At 42.7% G+C, this 26133-nt stretch overlaps 1 protein-coding gene and 1 long non-coding RNA gene across 3 annotated transcripts; one reads left to right on the top strand and one right to left on the bottom strand.

The window, feature by feature from the left end:
* The first annotated feature begins 2743 nt into the window (after positions 1–2743).
* Positions 2744–21984, top strand: LOC127297454 (uncharacterized). Of its 2 annotated transcripts, none has more exons than XM_051327759.1 (51): positions 2744–3003; positions 4218–4518; positions 4619–4847; positions 4936–5275; positions 5362–5475; positions 5553–5681; positions 5763–5939; positions 6023–6214; positions 6504–6641; positions 7118–7240; positions 7332–7576; positions 7988–8091; positions 8666–8760; positions 8847–9083; positions 9284–9484; positions 9655–9748; positions 9859–9956; positions 10046–10191; positions 10270–10378; positions 10463–10609; positions 10795–10842; positions 10914–11042; positions 11134–11370; positions 11463–11621; positions 11711–11796; positions 11872–11977; positions 12063–12158; positions 12279–12431; positions 12735–12911; positions 13010–13245; positions 13331–13448; positions 13542–13661; positions 14653–14697; positions 15230–15307; positions 15396–15512; positions 15909–16035; positions 16197–16297; positions 16474–16602; positions 16739–16819; positions 17337–17483; positions 17565–17693; positions 18267–18314; positions 18725–18871; positions 18948–19009; positions 19990–20143; positions 20244–20435; positions 20520–20624; positions 20709–20840; positions 21005–21250; positions 21456–21557; positions 21637–21984. In XM_051327759.1, exons 1-51 carry the CDS (start codon positions 2905–2907, stop codon positions 21763–21765), a joined length of 7254 nt encoding a protein of 2417 aa, XP_051183719.1. In that variant the 5' UTR covers positions 2744–2904; the 3' UTR covers positions 21766–21984. The 2 variants fall into 2 exon arrangements, with proteins under 2 accessions (XP_051183719.1, XP_051183718.1); XM_051327758.2 differs by having other exon boundaries at positions 18945–19009.
* LOC127297455 (uncharacterized) lies at positions 21625–22576 on the bottom strand. The gene is made up of 2 exons (XR_007849174.2): positions 22051–22576; positions 21625–22004 (listed from the first exon to the last, which is right to left on the bottom strand). It is a non-coding gene; the product is annotated as an uncharacterized lncRNA (long non-coding RNA).
* Positions 22577–26133: the final 3557 nt, after the last annotated feature.

The following is a 26133-nucleotide window of genomic DNA, read 5'->3' as shown; positions in this document are numbered from 1 at the left end:
ACCACTCTCGGGCCTAGGGTGGTTGTAGGAGTTGCGGTCGGCGTAGGGGGACACTGGTGGTTTTCAATAGCTGGGTGATGTCCTGATGACAGTTGCAAAGACAGAGGCTTTCCGTGGGGTTGGTGTTGAAGCCCATGTGAAAGCATTGCACGGATCCTCTGTGCCGACAGCGACGACTCTTGTGAGCGCCGTGTGCCTTCCTGGAGGCGCTGTCGTGAAGGTTACCGCCTTTGAACTCTGGAGTCTCACCTGCTCTCTTGCGTAGTTAGCTAGCTCCCTTGGTCTCGGTGGTCTTCTGCTAGGCGACCCAGTGTACTTCTTCAGTTTGGTGTAGTTCCTCGGAGCGACGGCTCGGTGCGTGAAGTTTCCAGCCAAGCTGCCGATGTTTAGCTGAGGCCTTGGGCTCATTTGTTTTATCTTTGTTTAGGCTTTAGCTTAGCACTTGTGCTTGTACCGCTAACTGGCAACCCCAGTTTTCGCTTTCTTTTCCTTTTGTGGTTGTTCTTGTTGTACTCCTGGCCGTGATGACTTTGTTAATTCAAAATCGGGCTCGTCGAGCCTTCAGTTTAGAAGATTCAATCAAAGTGAAACTTTCTTGGTCAGAAAACTCCATGGTCTATCAAATTTTGGTGGGGTTCAGGACGAGGCTGCAAATTTAATTTGGGGTGGTTCTGCACCCAATAAAGGCAAAAATTTCATGTGCTAATTGCAGAAAGGAAGTATAAAAGTTAGGTTGGTTCCGAAGAAACAACACATAGCTGATGAAGACAGATTCAGGTGTGGTGTGTGTCTGATTCTCTCTCGCCCTTTGTATCCCCCATCTATCTCACCGATGACACTCTAAAAAGTCCTCTCATTTCTGTTGGAGGCACATTTTTGTAATGAAAAAAAAGTAGGGACCTCCTCTCCCATATTTGCAAAAGAAAAGGTTGTCGGTGCGATCAAGGAAATAGTAGAAGATGATAATTTGTTGGCCGCTCCCAAAAATAAAATCCATTGTGCCATAGATCAGTGGCGGAGCTAGACAAGATCTGCTACGGGGCCAAAAGGTCAAAATAATCCATCTAAGTCTATCCTAAAATAATGTCTTGGGGTGGGTGGGGGGTGCCCCCCGACATGCACATAGCTATGCTACTGCCACACATATAATACTGATAGAAAAGATGGGTCCCCTAGTTGTAACACTCGTATAATAGTGGTATATGGTACTATCTTCGTAATGCATGATACCATATATTAGTATTATATTATAATCACATTTAATAATTTTTAGAATTTCAATGCAATTTTATGTATAAGATTTAATTGATATTTAATTTTCTAGTATGTGCTATGATACTATTATACTTTCTCTCATCTTCAATTGCACTACCATATCACTTTTTTGTATGCATTAGATGCATTGTACCACCTGTTGTTTTCTAGTCTAATGGTGGCCGAGCCAATTATGTAACCATAATCCCCTGCTATTTGGTTCCATGTTATTATGGTAGAAGTTGTGTCCGTACCAATCAGCGAGACAAACGTCTTGGTGGCATCCAGCGTGACTTTTTCACTGCATTGCATCGATGTTTCTTTAATTAGTACTACCTAAATACATGAACATCTCTTAAGAATTGATGTCTAATCAATGGCTTATGATCACCATTTGGAATTATAAAGCAAATCTTGAGTGAGCATAGAGATTAAGGGAGCTTATAAAGCTAATAAAGCAGAGGCACATGATTTAACAGGTGTTTCGATCCAGATTACCCATAAACAAGACATGAAAACAAACATAAATTTCCAGTACAAGAAAATATCAAATAACAATATGTACATGTATCTAGCCCTGTACCCAAAAATCCGAGTCGGTACATGTTTGCAAGGTTGCAACAAGATATAAGCAAGAACTAGCTAGTGAGGCATCGGGACCACATCAATCAACAAAAAAGATTTCGTAAAGCCAAAATCAATCGAGATGAGATATGGAAAGGGGTAAATGAGAAGAGCAAGCAAGCATGGCTCCGGATCGAAGCGTTTTGGGGAACTTGGCTTGATGGAGACATTCAAGCAGAGAAGGGGTGCGGGGAAGGGAGCATTCAAACAGGCGGGCAGAAGATAGTATGTGAATGCTTCGGGGTCAGATTACTAAAAAAATCCGTCTAAGTCCCTAAAATACCTAACAAGCAACTGACGAGTCTGGCCTTCCCACAAAACGTCTACTTTAGCAATTTGTCATCGCATAAGCAAGCTCACTCCTCGACGCCTCAACCAGATACTATACTCCCCTGAGCTCGTCCGGTCTTCCCCGCCAACCGTCTATCAACCACTTCTATGCGACTTTTGTAGGTATGCGTGGGGTTGTCGTGAGGGGCTAGAAAACTTGCAGAAAAAAAACTCGAACATTCAGTAGAATCTGTGCATATGCATAAAGTAGGTTTATTAGGGAGGTTGTCCTCGTATATACAGCAAATACATGAAACTCCTTTGCACCCAATATTCATAAAAAGATATCCCAAAGATATATAGTAATTTCATTAGATATCCCAAAGATGTATGTTTCATTAATATACTACTACTACTGGGTATATCCATACCAGGTGGTATCCTCGGTGCCGTGGATCCCGAGACGGACGGACAGGGGCAGACCCATGGACGCAAAACACCAACTCGGGGGGCGGTTCTGGCCGATGGACATGGACCGACGACCCACACCAGACGCGACGCCGTATAATAAACACCAGGACGACTCCCCCACATCTGCCTTGCCATCTGCCTGCGCCAACTCCCCTTTGCAACTGCGGACACCCCAACCCCAAGCACCCCCCCGCACCGCTCCTCCCTCTCGCCCTAGCACGCGCGCACCGACCGACCCCGTCGCCGGCTGCCCGCCCCACCGTGGCGTCGCCGCCCGCCGGCGAGATGGTCCCGCTCAACCCCGACGTCGCCGCCGAGGTGCGCCTCATGCTCCAGGCCGCCACCGACGCCGCCTCCGATTCCATCCGCCGCGAGCTCTGCCAGGTACACCCACCTCCAAACCCTAGACCCCCCACTGCCCCCCACCCTAGCCATGCCGCGCTGCCCCCGCTCGTCCGATTCGCCCGTGCCTCGTCCGGATCTGCTACCCTATCCAATGGCGCGCTGTCGACGCTCACTCTCACTCACGCCCGCCCGCCCACCCGCCCGCGTCCCTCCTCCTCGTGTTTGTTTATACTAGGATTATTATTGTTGTTAGTACTACATTCCCCCGCTGGGTGACCTAGATTCCTAATCTCGGCTGTTTGTAGCTTCCCTTTTCACTGCCTGCCGAATTGGGGATTGATCCCATCTCAGGATAATTATGATCTGCATCTCTGCCTGAGTTAGCTATTTTAGGGCATGTTTGCTGGGGCTTATCTTACCCAGTAATTACTTAGGGCACCGCTCAGCACGCGAGCCAAAAAGGCCAGGATATGCGTGGCATGGTGATTAATCCCCAGGAGCCGCTACGAGGGATTTTTTTTATCTAACTATTATTACTACTGCCGTCTCAGCTCGCAGGGCGACAAGGTGCGTTCCTACTGTAATAGGAAAGTGAAATTTAGATACGTCCTAATCGAGCTATTTGTAGCTATTCGTATGGTGGGAATCCTCGCTACGCAAATCGTGGGGCGGCGGCTTATCAGTCCATCCAAGTATGGAAGGATCCAGGACCTCAATAGGAAACGAGGTGTGATGGATTGGCACATGGGCTCAGATGCGGCACGTGGCGCCGCCAGCATGCGGGATGCTTGTGTCGGTTGCGCAAGGCAATAAATCGCCCAAAAAGCCGCAAATGGGTGGCGCCGCCGGCATGCCCACAAACAACTTGCTATTTAGTGACCCTGCACTTCTTGTTTGGGCAACCTGCAGTTTATTACCGAATGTCCCAGAGGCTGCGGCCTCAGCTCGGTCAGAATGGGTCGTGGAGCACCTTACAGCTATCTGATGCTGTAACCAGTTCCTTCATGTTTCCTCAAGTTTCATTCTACGAAACAATCTATCTATGACAAGCAAAGCTGTTAAGGGCTTAAGGCTTTATTGTGTACATTCATGTTACAACATCAATGGCATCCTCTGTAGATTCTTTGTGCAGAACAAAGCAATTTCCCAGGAGTTCATTGCTTTAACCATTGCTCATACAAGCGCAAATGCACGAGTTAAATCTGTGTCTGGTAGAGGTTTTCTAATGTATATATCTTTCCACCTTTTTTCAGTTAGTTGACTGTGGTATTGATGGATGTCTTCTGCTGCTCCAAGTCTGTTTCGATCAAGTAATGTTGAGTGCCAGGGAGGTGGACAACTTCCAGTTGAAACATGCTCTTTTATCCGCCATTTTCAGATATTGTCTCAATAAAACATACTTCAGTACTTGTTTTTGTGAGGCTCTGTTGCCTATATCTGATACTGACGGTCTCCTTGAGACCCTGTCCAATGTCCTGGAACTCTCAGTAGCTGAGAAAGTTGGTATTGGTCTTGCACTGTCAGACTCTGATAATTCAGCCATGAAGCTGAAAGGTAAACAATTTATCAAGTTAAACTTTGTTGAGTGCGTCATGGCCATTTCTTCTATTTCTAGTTGTTCGGTTCCTAACATCTACATTCTTTTCATTTCCAGGGCAACAATTTGCTATCACTCAAATTGAGGAGTTGTGTTTGAATCCTAACCAATCAGTATCCAATGACCAAGTTCATGAAATTGTCGTATTCCTTCATCAGACTGATGGCCTGTCAAAGCATATGGATACTTTTAGTAACATTACTTCTCTTCTGGAAGTCAGACAGAGTCCATTTTTTGCCCCTTTCCCAATAAAGCAGTTTGATGCTCAGTCAACAAATCCGTCAAGGTGTTTATAGACTTTAATTAACTAGCCAAAGTCTGTTTTTTTTTCATGTTCATTTATGCATTACCCTCTTATTTTCCGTCTCGTGCAGGCATTTGGAGACGTACTTTGCTAGCACAAATGATGATTTTGAGTCACTTCTTTCTGAAATTGGGAAAGAAATAAGTATGGCAGACATTGTAACCGAATTGGGTTATGGATGTACAGTTGATAGCACACAGTGTAAGGAAATTCTCTCAACTTTTGAGCCTCTTGATGACACGGCAGTGTCTAAGTTGCTCGGGGCAGTTATTGGCACTCAAAATAGTCTTGGAGAGGCCCATAACACATATGCAACCTTTGTATCTGCTATTCGAAATATCCCCATGAGTGAGTCACCTCAATTGACTACATGGAACACAGATGTTCTTGTGGATTCAATCAACGAACTTGTGAGCTCTTGACTTCTTCATCTGCTGAATTGTTCTCCTTTGGCGGACATGTTTGCATTCTAACTTGATTGTTCTTTCACTTGTAGGCCCCAAGTACTAATTGGGTGCATGTAATGGAAAATCTTGATCATGAGGGTTTCATTGTTCCTGATGAAGCAGCTTTCTATTTGCTGATGTCTATATATGGCCGTGCTTGCAAGGTATATATTGATGTGTTACCGTTGAGGCATTTCAACAGACTCAACTCCTTGACTGACCAATTTATGGAATAATACAGGAGCCCTTTCCGCTTCATGCTGTTTGTGGGTCAATGTGGACGAATACAGAAGGCCAGATATCATTTTTGAAGCATGCAGTTTCTGCTCCTGCTACGATATTTACATTCGCACATTGTTCGAGGCAGCTGGTACTATCCTAATAACATGTGGCCTTTACCCATGAACAAGACTGAGTATTTCATACATCTAACAGCAGTAATTTCTTTTAGGCACTTCCGGACTTTGCAAGTCTCAGTCCAGGTAATCATGCTTGGTTCTGCCTTGACCTTCTAGAGGTTTTATGCCAGCTGGCTGAAGTTGGACACACTGTGTCTGTGCGATCGATGCTTGAGGATCCTTTGGGGCATTGCCCAGACCTCTTACTTGTTGGTCTTGGACATGTCAATGTACGACTTTCTAGTCCTGTTTAACAATCTATAGCCAATTTATGTTATTTTTCTGTTGCCAAATCTCACACTCTGCTTTGCAGACTGCTTATAATCTCCTCCAATTCGAAGTGTTATCCTGTGCATTTCCTGCTATACTGAAGGACGCTGCAAAGAGCAATGTGGTGAATCATCTCTGGCATATCAACCCTTGCCTCACCCTTCGAGGATTTGTTGGTGCTCATTCTGATCCAAGCTGTCTTCTGAGAATTGTTGATGTGTGTCAAGACATGAAGGTTTGTACAGACACAGCAACACCGAATAGTTCCCAAAGTGAAACAATTTTAATGCAGTTTTCTTCAGTATATTTTTTTGTAAGTTAGGGGTAATATTGGGCTCTTTGCAGCTACAACAAATAGTAAGCTTTTCCAGGAGAAAGAAGCCACTAATGGTGCTGATGCACATAGCACAATGATCAATCCATACACATCTAATGTAGAATATATTTTTGGTTGCTGGCATATTAGAAATGTGATCTCAATATTTTGGCAGCTTGCGTTTGTTTCATTCAATTTCTTGAAACAGATCTTATCTGCTGTCCTGGATTCTACTCCTTTCGCGTTCAGCATTAGATTGGCTGCTGCTGCTTCTAGGAAAGATCACAGTCATCTTGAGAAATGGCTGACTGAGAAGTTAACTTTATACAATGACAGTTTTCTTGAGGTAATATGCATGATTTGCCCTAATTTATCACATATTATTGATGCATGTTTTGCCGTTTCTGTACTTACTGTGGAGTTTCAAATCTTTTAGTTAATTGTTCAATACGCTACCCCCTTCTTTTTAGATGCCATGTTAGTATGCATGCAGTCATTGTTTTGAAACTTTGACCGCCAATGTACATGATACTGTCTGGATCATGTGCAAATGCTATTGCTGGATTTGTCAACAAAAATACATATGAGTCACTACAGTAGTTATTCTTTAGACTTTTTATTAATTAAAATGAGATTTAAAAAGTTGTGGTAAACATTCAGCGAAAATACTTTTGTACTTACACGCATGGGTAAATATTCAGACTGTTGATATCCAGAGGGACTCAGGGATAAGTTTCAGAAAAGAGGAAAAACTGAGGTTGTACTTTTCATTGCCATCTCAAAGTTTTAGCATGCCTTACTTACACCTCTTCTGACTCCCAGGAATGTGTTGATTTCATGAAAGAAACTATGAACGCCACATCTTATGTGGTAGAAGGTGCCACGGAACAACCTCAAGCTAATGTCATGGATATTTATTGGGAGGCCTGTCCTCCCTTTATAAAGGTTCGAATGAGTCTTTTGCTATTCTACTTCTGTCTGTTATTGGCTCTTCCTGTGAGTTGTTAATATTGCCATACGTGATCCACATTTGCAGGTTCTCCAGTCTTACTCGGGACAGCTCTTACCCAACCAACTCTTGGATAAACTAAGGGAATTATTTACTTCGTATGAATCAAGGAATCATGGTTCTGCAGTAAGGGACATCCCTACCCCGGAGGGTGGTTCAGATGATGTTGAAGTAGAAGCAAATGCGTATTTTCAGCAGATGTTTTCTGGACAGATCAGCGTTGATGCTATGATACAAATGCTCAGTCGCTTCAAGGAATCTCTGGACAAGCGGTACTTACCTGATCAATTTGAATATGTCTTATCTATTGGCTGTTTGACTTGTTTATAGTCACATAGAAAACAAATAAAAAATTATTCAAATGTTTACAAGGAGTTTGAACCAACTGATGTTTATAAGCTGAAATGAAATGTTGGATATTCAAGATTATAGCTGGCCCAAATCACCAGCCCATGCAACATTAATTGTTTGGAGATTTGAGAAGCTTTATGATTAACTTAATGACTGCTTGCATAGCCTCCAAAGTTTCTCTTAGCGAAGTTCAATGAAAATTGTAATCAATGAGGCCCTAACTAGTATCCTGTGTTTTTTGTCAGAGCTTTATCTTAAGAGTACAGTATTTCATGCACTGATAGTTGTACAGTTGCTGACAATTGGATTCCATGAATGTTTTTGATATCCAGGGAGCAAGCGATTTTTAATTGTATGATCTCAAATCTGTTTGAGGAATACAAGTTCTTTACGAAGTATCCTGATAAGCAGCTTAAACTAGCTGCTGTGCTGTTTGGTATGTATTATGTCTTCGCTTTGCTACACCTTCATGGGCCATTTATATCATGCTGAATTGTGACCTGGCATAACCTTTCTCATTAAGCACTGTTTTCTTGTTCTCTGTCTTGTGCTTAAATTGCTCATGGCTTATGTGGACTTGTATACGCTGCACAAGAACATATCTACTCCCATCTTTGGTTGAATTCCTCATGGACTATCTAGGAAATTATAGTTTGAAAGGGTTGCAATGTTTTACTGTGCTGGATTGGGTTGGAACAATGTCACACATGCTGCATCAAGACCTCAGCTTCCTGATGGGCTGCCATCCAAGCAATGCAAGTTCAGTTTTCTTTATGTTTTTTGTGGTAGTCATGAGAGCCGTCTGACTGAACATGTTCGATGTTATTACAGACACGTGTTTTGTTGCCTGTAACAGACTTTGTCATAACAATAGAGTTCCAACCCTGTTCATATATGCTTTATGTAAATGCCTCGGCTGCTTGCATGGAACATGTTCTGCATATCTGTAAAATCATCATCTGCGCCAATCATGTGCTGTTCTCTAATCCAATTGCATCTTTTGTAAATAGGATCCCTTATTAAACATCAACTTGTGGCTCACCTTGGACTTGGGATTGCTCTACGTGCTGTTCTTGATGCCTTGCGCAAGTCTGTTGATTCAAAGGTTAGCTCTTATCTGTTTTAGGTTACTGTCTCCATTTGCTAACTGATCCGTAAAATTGTAGTCCTGATGGTGTTATTTGGCTGCAGATGTTTGTGTTTGGCACAACAGCGCTAGAGCAGTTCATGGATCGTGTAATAGAGTGGCCACAATACTGCAACCACATATTGCAGATTTCACATCTCCGTGGAACTCATGCTGAAATGGTCTCTGCAATTGAGCGAGCCCTTGCCAGGATTTCATCAAGTCAAAATGAGCCCAGTATTGGCAACATGTTTTCTGCAGACCACCTTGTTTCCGGATCGTCATCTATTGAAACAATGGAGGTAACTTGTCACAAAAACTTAAAGGAAATGGTAACATTATATTTGGGGCAATCATTGACCTGGAACTGAGGAATGGGCTCTCAGAATCGCATTACTTGGCAGTTTGTTAGGACAATAAGATCCTGCCAGTTGCTTACTGACTCGATATGTTTTGCTAAGATCTAACCCCTTTTCCTGTTTGACATGCTTGGATTATGTAGGCTTCTGAACCATCATGGCAGTTGATGGGTACCTCTCCAACTCAGCTAGGAAGGACACCTTCTTACCCTTTGCAGCAAAGGCAACAGAGTGTTCTTGGGGATAGGTCCAAGGTCTCCATGGCCACCTCTCAGAATAAGATCATTTTACCCAGTCAACCTTCAGTTCCTTCTGCACCTGCTGATTCAGCAACTAATATAAAGGTATCAGGGATTTTCTATATGATTGCCTGTTAGTTTACCACTTCATATATTTTCTAATAGTGAGATGCTTGAATGCAGTGCTGGTTTCCGGTCTTCTTTCTGTTTTGTAATGTAATTTAGACACCTGCTGTCTCTTTCTTTGATCTTCTAATCCATTTTTTTTATTGCAGACAACTGTTCCACCCTCTGCACTACCTCACTCTGCAAGCATGTCAACCACTGCTCATGCCACTGGTTTTCTGCGCACTCGAAGTACCGCCACAGGTGAATTGATTGCTTGCCATATTCACGGCAACAGTTGCAATTCGATTTTATTCATTTTCTAATCTCTATACTACCACTCCACGAGTTAATGTTATGACCCTCTTTTGTAGGCTTGCCTCGGCAACATTCGTACACTACGGGATTTGGAGCTGCTTTAAATATCGAGACCCTTGTAGCAGCAGCAGAGCAAAGAGATAGACCGATTGAGGTTGGTATTGCTATTGTTTTCCTTGGCGTGCTCTCTCGTGGGAGAATACACAACTTGAATTGGTCTAATTCATTTTCCTCTGCACCTAGACTCCTCCATCTGAAGTTCAGGACAAGGTCTTGTTTATGATTAACAATATATCTACCTCTAATATGGAAGCCAAGGCAAAAGAATTTGATGAAGTGCTTCAGGAACAATATTATCCTTGGTTTGCACAATACATGGTCATGAAAAGGTATAATGCACTTTTGTTTCCTTTTTTTTGCATCAGTCTCCTGACCTCAAAGATTTAATTACCTGTTTATCTTGGCAGGGCAAGCATTGAACCAAATTTTCATGATTTGTACCTGAAGTTCTTTGACAAACTTAACTCAAGATCCTTGAGTAAGGAGATGCTGAAAGCTACATATGAGAACTGCAAGGTTGTGGTTACTCCAATTGGTCTATTTTTTTTTTTCTGTCTTGATGGTTAAGAAAGTCCGTGAATCTTAGCTTTGTTTGTGCAGGCTTTGTTAAGATCAGATCTTATCAAATCTAGTTCTGAGGAACGCTCGTTGCTAAAACATTTGGGCAGTTGGTTGGGAAAATTTACTATTGGAAGGAACCAGGCATTACGAGCTAAGGAAATTGACCCAAAATCTCTTATTGTGGAGGTACTTCTTTTGTTCGACTGCAGTTTCTGAGTTCTTTTCCTTCTACAGGCTGTGAGGCCATGACTGTCTCGACTTGTTTAGATCTCATTTATTTCTAAAGCTTGCATTGTACCTATATTTTCGTGCTTGTATTGGTGGAGTGATTCTGCCAACTGCTTGACAGACTTTTGAAATTACTTTTACAGGCATACGAGAAAGGACTGATGATTGCTGTAATTCCATTCACTTCAAAGGTTCGCATTTGCAGTATTCTCATTTGCGTGAAACATGCTATCGGATATCATGACCAGTGCTTTCTCTGCAGATTCTTGAACCTTGCAAGTCAAGTATAGCATATCGTCCTCCAAATCCGTGGACAATGGGAGTTCTTAGTCTACTTGCTGAGATCTATAATCTGCCAAACCTCAAGATGAATCTGAAATTTGACATTGAGGTTGCCAACGTTTTCTGTCTAGACTGCTTTGTTGAATCTGCATCTTTTGCTCTGTTATACATCGTGTAACTGTTATTATTTGCGATTTTAGGTCCTGTTTAAGAATCTCACCGTGGACATGAAAGATGTAAAACCCACTTCCCTTCTTAAAGACCGAGGACGTGAAGTTGAGGGAAACCCAGATTTTTCAAACAAAGATGTTGCATCTCAAACCCAAGTGTCTGTAGAAGTCTCTTCGGGCATTAACCCCCCAATAAACCACATGGAACTGCAGCCTGAAGTCAATAACACTTCTCGTGCCATGAGCCTTCCTACTATACTGAATCAGGTTGGTTTCAGACTTGCGTTATCAATTCAATTATGTTGGCGTGCAATTGTTCTTTCAACCTGTATTATATTAAACATTTTATATGCATGCAGTATGCTGCTCCTGGACGTCTACCTCCTAACAGTATGGTGGAAGATGAAAAAATTGCTCTAATGATGCCTGAGCAATTCTCTTCGCACACCTTGGCCCAGGTCTCACCATCACAAGCACCATTAGCATCGCTATCGCCATCTCCCCTCTCTCTCAGTCAGGTTTGTCATGCTACTATTTTCACCCATCTTTCACTGGGTAACTAGATATTTTTGGTGATGGCATATATTCTTTCATTTGTCGTTTGCAGCTTTTGTCGTTGATTCCACATGATGAGATACGCTTCAAGATAAATTCAAAACTTGGGTCTCTTGGCTCACAATTGCAATTCAGCAAGTATGTTTCTAAACAGAAATACCTTATACTATTTGAATTTTACTGAACATCTGATTATTGCCTTTTATTTAATAGAATCATGGGCGTTGCTTTGGATAAGGCTATCAAAGAGATAATACTCCCTGTCATCGAAAGAAGTGTCACAATAGCAAGCAAAACTACAAAAGAACTCGTCCTGAAGGTTTCCTTTCTTACCTGTGTCCGTTAAGAAAGCTTTGTGTTCTATTGAAATTGTTGATATGTTATTAATATTTTTCTTCCTGAAGGATTATGCAATGGAATCGGATTACAGTGCTGCAAATCGCGCTGCTCGTTTGATGGTCGGGACATTAGCTGGAAGTTTAGCCCATGTTACTTGCAAGGTACTCCTGGCTTGTTTTGAAGGCCTTTACGCGTGCCCTTCTTCTGTTTGTTTGTTTCATTATTGTTGTTGATCTTATGTGAAACCTGTATTATATGCTTCCTTTTTCCCTCTGGTGTAGGAACCGCTTCGCGTTGCACTATCTTCTCATCTTCGAAGCCTTATTCAAAACCTTACTAGCAACAGTGAGACCGTGGAGCAAGTAATCCATATTCTAATCAACGACAATTTGGATCTTGGCTGCGCAAGTATCGAGTCTGTGGCAACCCGCAAGGTAGCTCCTTGACATGCTAGTATGCTGCTAATCCTACTCAGCAAAACATTCTGTTTCTACTGTGTCTTAAAAGTCTCGAAACATTATTCAAGTTGGAAGTTTCTCAGATTGTGGCATTATTTAGTTGCTTCTAGTCGATCAGTTTGGACCCCTACACCTACCAATGAGTTGCTTTCGTACTATGGATATGTCTCTTCTCATGTTCTGATCATCGTTGTGCATGTTCCTTAGCGCAATGAACTACAATGGAAATGCTGGTGAAATTCATTCTTTAGCCTCATGTTATCTACGCCATTTTTGCAGGCTGTTGATTCGATTGATGGCGAAATAGCTCAATCTTTTTCACAACAAAGGAAAAAAAGAGAGGCCGCGGGTCCTGCATATTATGACTCTTTTACTTATGCTCAAGGTCCATTTGCCCCTGTACCTGAAGTACTCCATACTAAGCCTGAGTCAGCTGCCCAACAACGAGTGTATGAGGTGTGTACCATCAGGACTTAAATTAGTCAATTGAAATTAAACCTTGATGTTTCTGTACTCTACATGTGACTAGCTGCATCTCACCTTTTTGGTTTCAGGATTTTGTTCATGTATGGCAGAGCCACAGCCAAAATGTTAGTGCTGCAGGTTCTGGTTCATCTGGTACATCTGCTGTCTCGAGCAATTTTGGCGGCGTACCTCGAGCTTACAGCCCAAATCCAGCACCAGCTTCCAGTGCTTTTTTGACTGCTCAAACAGCTCCGCTTACGTCAGCTCAGCCTACAGAGCTGCTGGTGTCTGAGGAATTGATTCCTGGTGCTGCACAACTATATAGGTACTCATACTTTTGTACCTTGTTGTGAAATGTGGTTTGCTTGAGCTGCAGCTCAAGGTTGATGAATGTCTTATGCCTCTCGTAGTGATTCTACTGCTCAACTTGGGACCAGTGACTCTTCTGGCTGGCTTGGTGGAACCATTGACGCTGCATCCACATCTCCTCCTTTGATATCTAATGATCTTCCTGTGGGAGGAATAACGGTCACGACCACATAACTTCTCCTCCGGACTTAATATATACATATACATATGTCCTACAATAGACTTCTGAAACCGGTTTCAACCATGTACCAGGATTCAAGTGCTGTGATGTCATTTCCAGCTACAGTTTCTGTTGACAATCGTGGATCTGTTTTACCTGATGCTTTTAATACTGGTGATGCCTTGGAGAGATACGGACAAGTTTCACAAAAGGTAATGCCATTTGGATTCATTTGCATTAGCAGGAGCATTGTGGGAATACTTTGGACTGGTTTGAATAAATATGTGATCGGACAATCAAAATTGTAATGATTATTTGAAATTCCTCACGATTTACTGACTGCTTTTATATCAGAATATCATATAAGATGTACATGTGTGGGGTTAGTAGTACTCCCTCTGATCCATAATAAATGTCATGGTTTTAGTTCAAATACATGTCCTCTTAATACTGTCAAAGGGCAACTATTATATGTTTGAAAGATCTTGTTGGCCATGTGATCGGCAACTTTGTGTGTTTTAGGACTTGTTTTGGTTTCTTACTGCTTAGTATGATATACAACAACAACAACAACAAAACATCGAAGCCTTTTTCCCAAGCAAGTTGGGGTAGGCTAGATATGAAACCAGCAGAAATAGAAGGAAGCCAAAACTAGAACACTGCTTAGTATGATATGTTCTATTAATTTAATATAGGTGTACATGCTCCAAGTACCATGGAGTTTCTGTTAAGATGTCTCAGAATTTATCTTAATTTGTAGAAACTAATGCGTGCTTTTTGATGGATAAAATCATAAAAATATGTAACTTGTCACATCATACTGTTCCTATCGCCTTGCTATGTCTGCTCGCTCGTCCGAGTTCTACCTATGCCGGTTTCATGGGTCTACAATTGTGCTTGGCCTACACTGCAAAATCAAACCTTTTTAACCTCTGCATGCTCTGTTTTGTTGGAGATTGATGGTGTTTTTTTTTGTGATGGTCAATGGTGTAGAGCAATTTGCAGTAAATTTGGTTATTAGTATTGTGTTCCTTTTGTTTATATACAGTGTAGATAATGTGATCATTCCTATACATATATGCCGACCTTTTTGATTAAATTCTAGTTCCCTCTAGATGGCTCCAACAGTTTTCACTTTCCACACTATCTCTGGTTATCTTGGATAGTGTTTTGATTCACTTAACTCATTGTTGTTCCCCCCAGATGGAGGCGTTGATTGCGAAGGATGGAAAAGATGGGGAAATCAAGGTCAGTTAACCTTCATTACTTCTCCTACACATGCTTACATTCCTTATATGTATTTAGTGGCTGTATGTTAGGCAAAGTGAGTGTTGCCTGCCATGGCTTCTGTGCTGAAGTTGTGAATACTGTGGCAAGAGAAGCAATGCTATCTATCCCACTTATTCTCCAAAAAAGTGTCTGAACCTCTCAAAATTGGTGTAAATACTGTGGCAAGATAAACAATGTTACCATCCCACTGTTCTCTAATAAGTGTTGTAACTGGCAAGTCTTGTGCACCACAGTGCCTGTAGGCATTGATCGGCTGTCAACCAAACAGCTCATGGATCTATTTGGCTACTCCCACAGATCCAATTTAATTTAGGCAGCTCAGGAGTACAATTGTACTGGACAGAGTATATGACTGCAGCAATTAATTTGGGGTGGAGGGAGTATTTACTTTTTGTGGAGTTACCACCAACAATTTGTTCATTGTTTGGTAGGTTTAATATTTTATCTTATTGTGACTAACTTATCTTCTTTCTTGTATTGTCTTATTCAGTCTGTTATCGCGGAAGTTCCTGATATCTTACTCAAATGTGTTAACCGGGATGAGGCTGCATTAGCTGTTGCACAAAAGGTAAATCATTTCTGTTTTGTTATGACACTTAATTGTAAAGCTCGGCTAATTGTTGTTTTGACCATTGTTTTTTTGTATCTGGTCTCAGGTTTTCAACAGTTTGTACGACAATGCATCAAATAGTGCCAGTATCATGTCGTATGTAGCAACTTTAGTTGCGGTTCGAGATGTCTGCAAGCTTGTTGTCAGAGAGATCACAAATTGGGTATGTTTCTTTACGGTATTCACCCATGTTATAGTTACCTGTCCTACTGATGCAGCCCCACACACACACACACCGATGATTGTTATGTTAGAATTTCCTTTCATTGGCGTGGATCAGCCTGTTTTTCCTGAGATAATTTGGTGGCGAGCGTGAGAAGGGCTGTCAACAAATAACAATCCTTATTTTTGTTTTTGAACTGCTTGGAAAGTATGGTTGGCATAGAGTTTTATGCCATATACTTTCAGAACCCTTGTAGTCTTTGTGTGCTTGGAAACCATCCCATGTATTTCTGTTCGTTGTAGCAAAGTTTATAAACGACGTTCTTGCATTGCTTCGACTGCTTCGTGGTTTCAGGTTAAGAGGTTTCATGCAATGTTTTCTTGTTGTTGTGTGCAGGTGATCTCCTTGGATGACGAGAAGAAGTTTAACTTTGACATAATATTTTGCCTTATTCGTTCTGAATTGCTGAATGTTGGGGAGTACAATGTTCATTTGGCAAAGCTAATTGATGGTGGAAGAAATAGTATGTTGATGTTTCATATTTAAATTTTGGATATACTAGTAATCTCTGTTTCATAGTCCCCACAAACAATTAATCTATGCCTTGTTACCTTTTCTTATTATTGTTTGAAAAAGCATATTATTTTCATCAATTAATTGGGTTTGCCAACTTCTTTTCCTCAGAGGTTGCAATAGAATTTGGCATGTCACTTGTCCAGACATTGATTACTCAGGACTCTGCTATCATCTCAGAACTTCATGATGTTTTTGAGGCACTATCAAAGGTACACTAAATTTTTGGGCTGTTCTATGTATTCAGTTGTTGTTTTGTTAGTCTTACCCCCAGGAGCAGGCTCTGTGACAACTAAGATTCATGCCTTCCAATCCTTCTGGCCATCTCCAGGAAGGCTGGTTACTGTCAAACGGATTCTCACTTGTGGCTGCATCTGTTGCTTTGCAGATTTCAAGGAGGCCAGGTTCACCTGAGTCGTTGCCTCAGTTGCTTGAGATTGCAAGGAGTAATGCCAACAATGCTCCTGGTTTTGCTTTTGGGAAGGATGAAAAAGCCATACAGTCGAAGGATAAAAAGGTTAGGGAGCTTCTAAGAATGGTCTGAACTGTGTAGTTTGTTCACTTTGATGAATTCATCTCATAACTCACAAGAACTTTTGTTCCCAGAACGGATACCCAGTGACCTGACTGTATATTTCTGTTGCTATTTGTAGGTTCTCTTTAGTCGAACAAACAAAGAGGAAAACAGTGTTAATGACACCACCCATGCTGATTCTACTGCTTTTCAAGAACAGGTATCTTTGTTGCAACTTCTTGTTCAGTTGCATAAAAAATTGAATTCTGCAATATTTACTTCTCCCTCCATCTAAAAATAGATGTCTCACTTTTGTCTACAGACGACAAAAGTGAGACATCTATTTTTAGACGGAGGAGTAGCACTTTGTGTTGCTTTACGTATATCTTGAAGATAGAATAGCGAGCCTTTTCTTTGCTTTTGTGTGTTTCTTCGGATGCCTATTTCTGGTGCCAATATCCTTTCATTTACATATTCCATGTTTTGAACATGCAAGTTGACTTAAGTAGTGCCTAACCATAAATCATTACAGCGAACTTTACAGATTTGCATTTTAACAGATCTTCTGATGTGTTGCCCTATTGTATTATTATATCATAGCAACTAGCAACATTGTTAACAACAAAACCTATTACATTGAGGTTTGCCGTATAATTTAGATAATATATCAATCACTACTTTATCAGAATAAAATCTACATGCTGGAAATTTGATGCATTATGTTGGTTGATTCCTAGGTTGCACACCTATTTTCTGAGTGGTGTCAAGTATGTGATCACCCAAGTGCTTCTGATGCGGCATATAGTCGTTATGTTATGCAATTGCAACATATTGGCTTGCTGAAGGGAGATGAATTCACTGAGCGCTTCTTTCGAGTTCTCACGGTGATTATTCTACTTTTTAGTTTGTATGGAACTTGTATTCCATTGTTTTTGATAATTTGATGCCAATTTTGAATGAATCAGGAACTTGCTGTTACACATTCTCTGATCTCTGAGCAAATTGTTGCTCCTGGTGGATTGTCTCAACACTCATCACATATATCATATCTCCCCATTGATTCATATTCGAAGCTTGTGTCTATGGTGCTAAAGGTATCTTTAAGGACATTTTCTACACAGGTTCCTTGTTACTTTGGAATCTAATTGTTGATGGTTTAGGGTTATAATAGAGTGAACATGGCAGATTTGTTAAAGGTTCAAAGGTTTCTTAGCTTTCAATGTGTTATTTATCTTAGTGAGAACTGACATGTGAACAAAATGTGTACCAAGGAAATCAGAGAGTAAGCAAGCTAAGTAGGCCTAGCATGCACTGTATATTTTATTTACTTGTCATCTACTTTGGTTTGATTTATCTTGTTTCCAGTGGCATGTCTATAACATGATGCATATATTAAAGAAATGAATTTAAGATGTTTGTAATGATATACTGCTATTTATTACTTCTGAGATTTTCGTCTGTTGCACTCTTGTTTCTTCAGAAGTGTACTATCATTTCTTCTCTTATAGCTAATTTATCCACTTTTTCTGATGTGTTTAAAACATTGCCCTATAGCTAGCCATTATAACCTGGAAGACTTTTGAACTGACAAATCTGATGCCATGCACCAAAGGTTAATGCGGTTAATGTCTAGTGATACTAATCGCTTGTTTGTTATTTGTCTTCAGTATTCTTCAGTGGAAATAGGACCAAATAAAGTTAGCCTTCTTTCCAAGGTCAGTGTCAAATCATTTTCTGCATCTCTCTACTCTTCTGTCCTAGACTGGGTAAAATGTGTAGATTCAAATTACAAACTTGGAAGATAAAGTTTAAAATTGTCGCTTGCAAACTATTGAAAGTACCAATGTTATATTGTTAAGAAAGGAACATACCTTTTGATCAGAAGGAACATTTGGTTATGCAGTTTCATACATTTTATTGTCCTAGGCAATGTTGCATTATCAGTTGATTTTGTTTATTAGCACTGCATGCAAAATATACTTATGATCGTCTTTCTTAGTTAGCTGGTCGGTTAGTGGCCACACATTTAAACTTCTATAGGCCCGATATTTTGTCGTATTCTGTTTTTTTGTTTCCTTGTTCATCTATCCAGTGCTCAAAATGAGTTATTCTTCAATTTGTCCAGATCCTGTCAGTGACAGTTAGGGTCATTCAGAAAGATGCTGAAGAGAAGAAAACTTCATTCAACCCCCGACCATTCTTCCGGCTGTTTATAAATTGGTTGAATGACCTTACTACTTCTGATGTCCATCATGATGGTGCTAATTTCCAGGTACACATCCTTTTAACTATATATAGTTCTCTTTGGTGTACCATGAGTAATATAATATTTTATTTTGTTATAGCAGGTTTTGACTGCATTTGCAAATGCATTCCATGCACTGCAACCCTTGAGAATTCCTGGTTTGAGGTTTGTGAATCACTTTTGCCTACTTTTTTTTTCCGTGTCAATATCGACTTACCATTTAAGTTTTCGAAGGTTACCATCGTGTGATAAAGTTCTGAAATGTGACAGTGTTATGCTACGTATTGCTACATACTACTACCTCCGTTCCACAGATGTATCTATACACATTTTTGTTCTAGGCAAAGTTGTGACACTTATTTTAGAATGGAGGGAGTATATTCTATGCAACAGACGAGTTTAGTTAGCCTCATGTCAGATAAAAACACAGGGTTCCACGGCCACACCACAAAGTCAACTTGATTGTCCTTTCCCTCAGCTTCGTACTTGTTGTGTGGCTGTCATGTGCAAGGTTCGTTAAAGCCACAGGGAATGGGTAAGGAAGGGTGCTCATGCCCATGTTGCAGCTAGTAAGGCTCTTCCTCGGAGAAGGGACTGGAGGAATATAAAACCTTGCTTGTTTTTTTGCTTGCATCCAGCCCAATTCCCTTTAATAGAGGTTCCTTACCTAGCAGTGCTTGTCTTATTTAACCAATCAAATAATAAGATGGCCTAAAATAAAGAGTATAACAATATATAGTTGATACTGGTGCTGCCTCCCAAGGATCAAAAAGCGCTAGACTTTAATTCCTAGTTTTGCCTATGTAGCTCCTATCTTGCCTATGCGTGAACCTAGGTGCGGTTAAGCGCTAGGCATTTTGATGTCGCCTAGCACCTAGGATGGCTTAAGCGCAGGCCTAGGCATGCCTTTTTTTTTTAATCATGCGTGCTCTAGCCTCCAGACCTGTTAGATCTTCTGCGCGCAGCTGCTTCTGCTACTGCTTGCTGTGTGCTCGTCGTCCTAACGCCCAAATTCTGTAACAGTAGCCGATAGTTTCTGGTTCTTAAGTGCAGCTAAAGCTGAACTATTCACTCAAGAAGTTATATATTTGACATCTGAATCGGTAATATGTGTGTATTATCTGATTAACACTGTTCTGTTTCAGTTTTGCTTGGCTTGAGTTGGTGAGTCATAGAAGCTTCATGCCAAGACTGCTAACCTGCAATTTGCAAAAAGGGTGGCCTCTTTTCCATGGGCTGCTTGTTGATCTGTTCAAATTCATGGAACCATATTTGAGAAATGCTGAACTTGTAGAACCAGTTAATCTCTCGCTCTCTCTCCTGCTTCCTCCAATCAGTTTTTGCATTTATCTTGTTCAAGTAATGTTGCTCCAGTTCTTATATCCTTTTTTTTATGTAGGTGCACCTTTTATACAAAGGAACCATGCGAGTACTGCTTGTACTACTACATGACTTTCCTGAATTTTTGTGCGACTATCACTTCAGTTTCTGTGACGTTATCCCTTCCAGTTGCATCCAAATGCGCAATGTCATTCTTAGTGCTTTTCCACGCAGCATGAGACTTCCAGATCCATCTACTCCTAATTTGAAGGTTGGAGGAGTCATGAATATTTCTTTGGTTACCCTTATTTCAGCCGGACAGTATTTGACAATGTTTCTTGTTTACTTGTGGCAGATTGATCTGCTACCTGAAATTTCGAAAGCTCCACGAATCATGTCAGATTTCGAGGGTGCTTTGAGGTCAAAGCATATGAAGGCTGATGTCGATGAGTATCTTAAGGTCATAGAATTGACATGCTGGTACCCTGTTTTGTCCAAAGCTTTCATTTCACAGCTTTGTTGAATTTTTATTGCTGTTGTGCAGAGACCAGATGGCTCTTCCTTTCTGAGTGATCTGAAGCAAAAATTGCTGCTGCCTCAGAATGAAGCTAGCATTGCCGGGACACGCTATAATGTGCCTCTGATTAATTCGCTTGTTCTCTACATTGGCATCCAAGTAAGTACCTATCTTCTCATGTGGAGTACAGCAGGAATCAGTACTTCTCTACTGTCTTATTAATCTTTGATAGGATGTTAGGCTTGAGTTTTGCTTGAGTTTTGCATTTCTTTCTTTTTATTGTTCAGCGCGATTCTGACCTTCAATTTTAAAATAAATACCAGGCGGTGCAACAACTGCAACTGAACAAGGCAAATGCATCTGCCGCAGCCCAGCAGATCAGCCATAGTCAAATGGATATTTTTCAGATTGAAACAGCCACTGATTTTTTCAGAAACCTTGTAACAAACTTGGATACAGAGGGGCGGTACCTTCTTCTGAACGCAATCGCTAACCAATTGCGGTTTCCTAATAACCACACACACTACTTCTCCTTCATCATTTTGTATCTCTTTGCTGAAGCTACAGTGGTATGTTCTTGATTTTCCCTGTATAATGGTATTTCCTTTTTCTTCTATGATATGCGTAGCCTTCACTAAGTTTTGTAGGTTTTTTTTATATGTTGATAGCATAACATCCCTTTGGAATAGATACTCTTCCCTTTTTATTGGCTAAAATTTGTTCGGTGCAAATGGTATTCCTTCCTAACATTGTCTTTGGAACTGGGATTCACAGGACAATGTCCAGGAGCAGATAACCAGGGTCCTCTTAGAGCGCCTGATAGTGAACCGTCCCCATCCTTGGGGATTACTCATTACTTTTATCGAGCTGATAAAGGTATGCTACTCATGTTCTTTTTTTATGCTTCGGTGAAATTCTCGAAGACAGCATCGCTAATCCATCATTTCTCTTGTAGAACCCTCGCTACAACTTTTGGAACCGATCGTTCATACATATTGCGCCTGAGATTAAGATGCTGTTTGAGTCCGTGGCAAAGTCGTGTGCTGGAAAAGCTGCGGATGATGTCCCTGATGGCAGCCACTAGTGTTGGCCTACATGAACTGCTGCCCGACACTGTCTGTAGGGTTGATCCTTTTTTTTTCGTCCATGTGCAGTTTTGTCTTAACAACGAGCCTGCACTCCTCTTTTTGTATAGTAGTCTCAGTTTATGTAACTGGATATAGTAGTGTTGAATATGGAGCAACATCAGTGTAAACTACAATGTAGTCTTCTGGTTAAATTGCAGCGAATAGTGTACATATAATATGTTGGCCGTACCTGGACCTTGGGAACGCTCTCTGGTCCTCTGTATGTATGAATGCAAATGGACCTTGGGAACGCGCTCTGGTCCTCTATATGTATGAATGCAAATGGTCCGGTCCGATCCGGCTCTGGTGCTGGACCTGGTAACCTGTACATAATTCAGAGCCCGGACCTCGCATGTAGGTCAATGGGTAATTCCTAGATTAGGCTTTCCCATCTGCTCTTGGCCTCCTGGGCAACCTCCGGATCGATGACGGTGCTGAGACGAAAATCAGGTCCGGTCCGAACTGCCTACTTTGCATCTTGATCTCTATGCCGATCTGCAGTAGCAACGCAAATTTTCTCGAGAATGTGTTTATTTCTTGTGGCATCAAGTTCCATTGAGCGCTGGGGATTATTTATGAGGCGTTGAAACCTCCAAATTCACAGTTTACATAGTTGAGGGCCCTTGCTGGCGGCATCTCCGAGGTGGAGGTGCTAGCGGCAGGCGTTTTTGTGTCGCGGATTTCCCCTCCGCAGGCAACGTTCCTTTTTTTTTCTTTTTTTCTTTTTTGACTGTAACTACGGCGGGCGTGAGCCAGCCTGAACATATATTCAGCCAAGTTGTATATTCAGCCAAGTTGCCTATGAAGCTTTTCAGCCTCTACAAGATGGGTTCAAATGAACCAGAGTACACGGAGGTTACGAGGGAGAAGAAGAAATGAAAAAACGCACACCACCAACACACAAGACTAAGGAGAGAAAAACAAAGTGGCCACCCCTCAACCTGGGGACGGTGGGCCGATGAGAATTCTCATCGTGACCCAGGCACATCAATCACGAGGAAGAGCCCCAAGGACATGAAGGAGGGACAACCCAGCTCGAGGACTCGCCGGAGTAGTCGAACGGCCTTGGTCCGCCGAGACCCAGCACCGGCACTGCACCATCGACGTAATCGAAGGGCAGCGCGCATCCGAGACCACACTACGCACCGACACCACATGTGTCGAGGGTGTGGCCGAAAGGTCGCGCGCGGCCGAGACGACGCCACGACGCCTGTGTGCCACCGGCTGAAGTCGAAGGGCATCGAATGCAGAGACACCCATAGATTACTCTCGCATGGAGAACCCGCCGCGCGCCAAAGAACCCCACCAAGAACCCGACACCGGAGCCTAGCAACCGGCAAGAAGACACCACCACCACTACTGCCACGGCTCACCTCGCAATGGAGAGGAGACCGCACCCATGGCCGTCATCTGCATCACCATGGGGCACACCAGCACAGACGGAAGCAGCGTCCTCTGAAACTGATGGCAAGACAGAGGGGCTCCACACCCAACCACGACGGCTTCCCGCGTGGGAAGCGCGTCACCACCATGGCCGCCACCGCGGAACCATGGCACTTGTCGCCCGGCCGGCGAACAGGCTGCGGGCGATGGCGAGAAAGAGGCGACGACCCTCGCGACCACGCCCGCGGCCGAAGCCGGCCACATCGCAGCGAGCCACACGCCGCCCGACACCACGCCGGCCGGCGGGCCTAGGGGATGGTGCCACACCGCCACCGAGGCAGCAACGACAACCACCGCCTCGGAAGCCGAACCGGAAGGCCGAGACGCCACCCACCACGGGCCCGCCCGGCCCGCGGCGAGCCTAGCTCGGCCTCGAACCGAAGCGCCGCCCTGCAGCCGCTCCCTCCGCCGCCGCCCGCCGCCAAAGCGCCGCCGGAGGCCACCTTGCCCGCCGGGAAGCGAAGCTTCACCGCGTCGCCGTGAGTCCGACCACAAGTGGTCGACACCCGCAAGCAGCCTCTCCGCCGCCCAACACCACGCCGGCCGGCGAGGAGGCCAACTCACGTCCGCCGCCGCCGAGACGGACGAACGCCGGAGCACGGGGGCCGCCGCCCGCCACCAACGCGAGAGACGGCAACCACCGCAGCGGATCCGGCGAGCCAAACCCCGGAAGCAGCCGGACGCCACCATCACGAGCGCCCGGCAGCAGCACCTCGAGGCCCTCCACGCCGGCGCACAGCCCCTGCAGCTCCGCCGCCGGTGGACGCCACGCCCCACGCTAGCGCGCGCCGCCGCCGCTCGAGGCCGGCCGCCCGCGCCGCCACCACCCGAGCGGGGGAGAAAGGGGCCCCGCCGCCGCCGACGCTGACCGGGCTTTGCCCGCCAGCGCGCCCCGGCGGCGGCGAGGAGGGGGAGGGAGGAGGTGGGGGGCGAGTGGCGGCGCTAGGGTTTCCCCCCGGTGGCTCGCGGGAGCGACGTAGGAGGGGTCTTTTTTCTCGCCGGCAATGTTCCATGGAGCTTTGTTCCCAGTCACTCCAGTAGCTTCCCCCAAACGTCCTATTGAGCGATGGCAAAATAAGATTCGACATTTGAGATGTTTCTTAAAAGTTTGGGCTAAGAGTATGAGTGGTAACTATAAAAAAAGAAAAAGAGAGACTAATTGCTCTTATTGATGATCTTGATCTAAAAGCGGAGAATACTCCTCTTTCTCAAGCCGAAAGGGCTAAATTGAAAGATGCGAATGAAAAAATCACTAAATTAAGAAGAGATGAGGAGAGTAAATGGGCTCAAAGAGCCAAAGTAAAACATATTCAACAAGGGGGGAGTAATACTAAGTATTTCCATCTCATTGCAAATGGCAATAAAAGGAAAAAAGAAAATTTATCAACTTGAGCAAGATGAAGGAACTATTGTTGGTGATGAAGATTTGAAGGTTATATTTCTGAATTTTATAAGAAACTTTTTGGAGAACCAATCTCATCCAATGTTGGTCTAATTGAGGACAACAATCAGGATATACCAAAGCTTTCTGTTCAGGAGAATAAACTTCTCACCAATCCATTTACTGAGAAGGAGGTGCATGAAGCTATTTCTCAAATGGAACATAACAAGGCTCCTGGGCCAGGTGGTTTTCCCCCAGAATTCTATCAGAAATTTTGGGAAGTCATTAAGGAAGACCTAATGGCGCTATTTAATCAGTTGCATTGTGGGGAGTTGTCCCTATATAAACTGAATTATGGCATCATCACATTGTTACCCAAAAAGGAAAATGCAGTTCAGATTCAGCAATATATACCTATTTTTTTGCTTAATGTGAGCTTTAAAATGTTTACTAAAGTTGGTACTAATCGTGTAACGGAGATTGCTTCGAAAGTGATTAGATCTACGCAAACGGCTTCTATGCTGGGTAGACATATTCTGGGAGGAGTGGTTATTTTACATGAAATGATTCATGAGTTACATTCGAAGAAAATGGATGGGGTCTTATTCAAAATTGATTTCGAGAAGCCTTATGATAAGATTAAATGGTCATTTCTATAACAAACGTTAAGGATGAAAGGCCTTGCGCTAGAATGGTGTCGGTTCATCAAAGATTTTGTCCAAGATGGAAGCGTCGCAGTCAAAGTAAATGATGATATCGGGCAATATTTCCAAACTAGGAAGGGGTTGAGACAGGGTGATCCTTTATCACCTATCCTATTTAACATTGTTGTAGATATGTTGGCTATTTTAATCGAACGCGCTAAGGCAGATGGCCAAGTGGGAAGCCTAATCCCTCATCTTGTTGAGGGAGGTATTTCAATTTTACAATATGCGGATTATACAATCTTGTTTATGGAGCATGACTTGCAAAAGGCACTAACTATGAAACTAATTTTGTGTATTTTCGAACAACTATTGGGTTAAAAAATTAATTTCCATAAAAGCGAACTTTTCTGTTTCGGAAATGCGAGGGAAGAGGATCAGCAATATAAACATATTTTTGGATGTGAGGCGGGCTCTTTGCCGTTTAAGTATCTTGGAGTTCCTATTCACTACAAAACACTTAGAAATTCAGATTGGTATCCGGTAGAAACTCGATTTGAAGGCAAATTGGATTGTTGGAAAGGCAAGTTATTATCTTATGGAGATAGACTTGTTTTGATCAATTCTGTATTGACAAGTTTACCGATGTTTATGTTATCGTTCCTCGAGATTCCGAAGGGAGTTCTGAAACGGCTAGATTTTTATAGATCTAGATTTTTTTGGCAAGGAGATGGGGAAAAGAGGAAATATAGATTAACACGTTGGAATATTATTTGTAGGCCAAAAGATCAAGGTGGGCTTGGTATTGAGGTTCTAGAACTAAAAAATAGATGCCTTCTAAGTAAATGGATTTTTTG

This window comes from Lolium perenne, chromosome 4 (genome assembly GCF_019359855.2).
Source record: "Lolium perenne isolate Kyuss_39 chromosome 4, Kyuss_2.0, whole genome shotgun sequence".
NCBI lineage: Eukaryota > Viridiplantae > Streptophyta > Magnoliopsida > Poales > Poaceae > Lolium > Lolium perenne.
Note: the sequence above shows the minus strand (reverse complement) of the source record. Positions and strands in the feature narration are given on the sequence as shown.

Bases quoted from the DNA above. Each gene is read 5' to 3' on its own strand.
- LOC127297454 (XM_051327758.2), top strand. From the start codon at position 2,905: ATGGTCCCGCTCAACCCCGACGTCGCCGCCGAGGTGCGCCTCATGCTC. The intron at 8,761-8,846 runs GTTAGCTCTTAT...ATTTGGCTGCAG, and splicing joins GCAAGTCTGTTGATTCAAAG to ATGTTTGTGTTTGGCACAAC. The intron at 9,957-10,045 runs GTTGGTATTGCT...CTCTGCACCTAG, and splicing joins AAAGAGATAGACCGATTGAG to ACTCCTCCATCTGAAGTTCA.